The sequence below is a fragment of the Plectropomus leopardus genome, unplaced genomic scaffold (assembly GCF_008729295.1).
Source record: "Plectropomus leopardus isolate mb unplaced genomic scaffold, YSFRI_Pleo_2.0 unplaced_scaffold14048, whole genome shotgun sequence".
NCBI lineage: Eukaryota > Metazoa > Chordata > Actinopteri > Perciformes > Serranidae > Plectropomus > Plectropomus leopardus.
In genome coordinates, this window is record NW_024615000.1 from 1 (window position 1) to 1,030 (window position 1,030).

The 1,030-nt window shown below is 43.5% G+C and overlaps 1 protein-coding gene across 1 annotated transcript; it reads left to right on the plus strand.

The window, feature by feature from the left end:
- Positions 1-189: 189 nt before the first annotated feature.
- On the plus strand, positions 190-738 carry LOC121964109 (hyphally regulated cell wall protein 1-like). Its single transcript, XM_042514333.1, has 2 exons — positions 190-368; positions 567-738. Exons 1-2 carry the CDS (start codon positions 193-195, stop codon positions 736-738), a joined length of 348 nt encoding a protein of 115 aa, XP_042370267.1. The 5' UTR covers positions 190-192.
- Positions 739-1,030: the final 292 nt, after the last annotated feature.

Here is a 1,030-nt window from a genome sequence, read left to right on the forward strand (position 1 = left end):
ATATATTTTTAAATATTTTTGTTTATTATTTGTTAATCTTGCATTTCATTTTCTTGTCTGCTCCACATCATTGTAAATGAGGGCTCGTCCTCAAGGATTTTCAAATCTAAATAAAGATAAATAAACAAATAAATGAATAAATTTAAAGGAATTATAATTATAGTTTTCTGGACAGTTTTTTGAATAACTGTAATGATAATAATCCCTCCGAGTTTCAGAAGTGTGTGCTTGTGCCTCTCGTCAGGTGGTGGAGCTCTTACTGAGTCACGGCGTGGAGGTGAACGTGGTGGACCAGCAGGGTCGGACGGCTCTGATGACGGCAGCCTCAGAGGGTCATGTGACCGTCGCCCAGCTGCTGCTGGATCACGGTAACCACACGTGACGGTGATGCTACAACAACAGCGTTAACGTGCGCTCGGCTGTGTGGCGTGTTTTAAATTCTGAGCAGCTGATTCGTGATCATTTTAAACTTCGCTGCGATTTAACCAGCGTTTTTATTTCTGGTGTGAATGATTGTGACCTTTGACCTTTGACCCCGACGTTTCTCGGCCTCTCTGTGTCTGCAGGAGCCTCTCTGGACCAGACGGACAGGGAGGGGTTAACGGCACTGAGCTGGGCGTGTCTGAAGGGTCAGCTCCCGTTGGTCAGAGAGCTGGTGCAGAGAGGAGCCGCCACGTCGCACGCCGACCGCAGCGGACGCACGCCGCTCGACCTGGCCGCCTTCCGCGGCGACCCTGAAGTGGTGCGTTGAATAAATGTCGTATATAATATACACGAGCAGATGAGAATAAATAATGTTGTTGAAAACAGGTAGATTGCCAGTTAAAGAATAATGAATGTGTATGTGTTTATGTGTGAGTGTATGTATGTATTTTGTATACACACACACACACACACACACGCACACATGTATCATTTATATGTTTAATTATTTCATGAATTGTTATGTTTTAAACTTTAGCACTCTTGCATGTAAGACGCTTTTAGTGGCATTTTATGTATGAAAGGTGCTAAACAAATAAAAAATAAT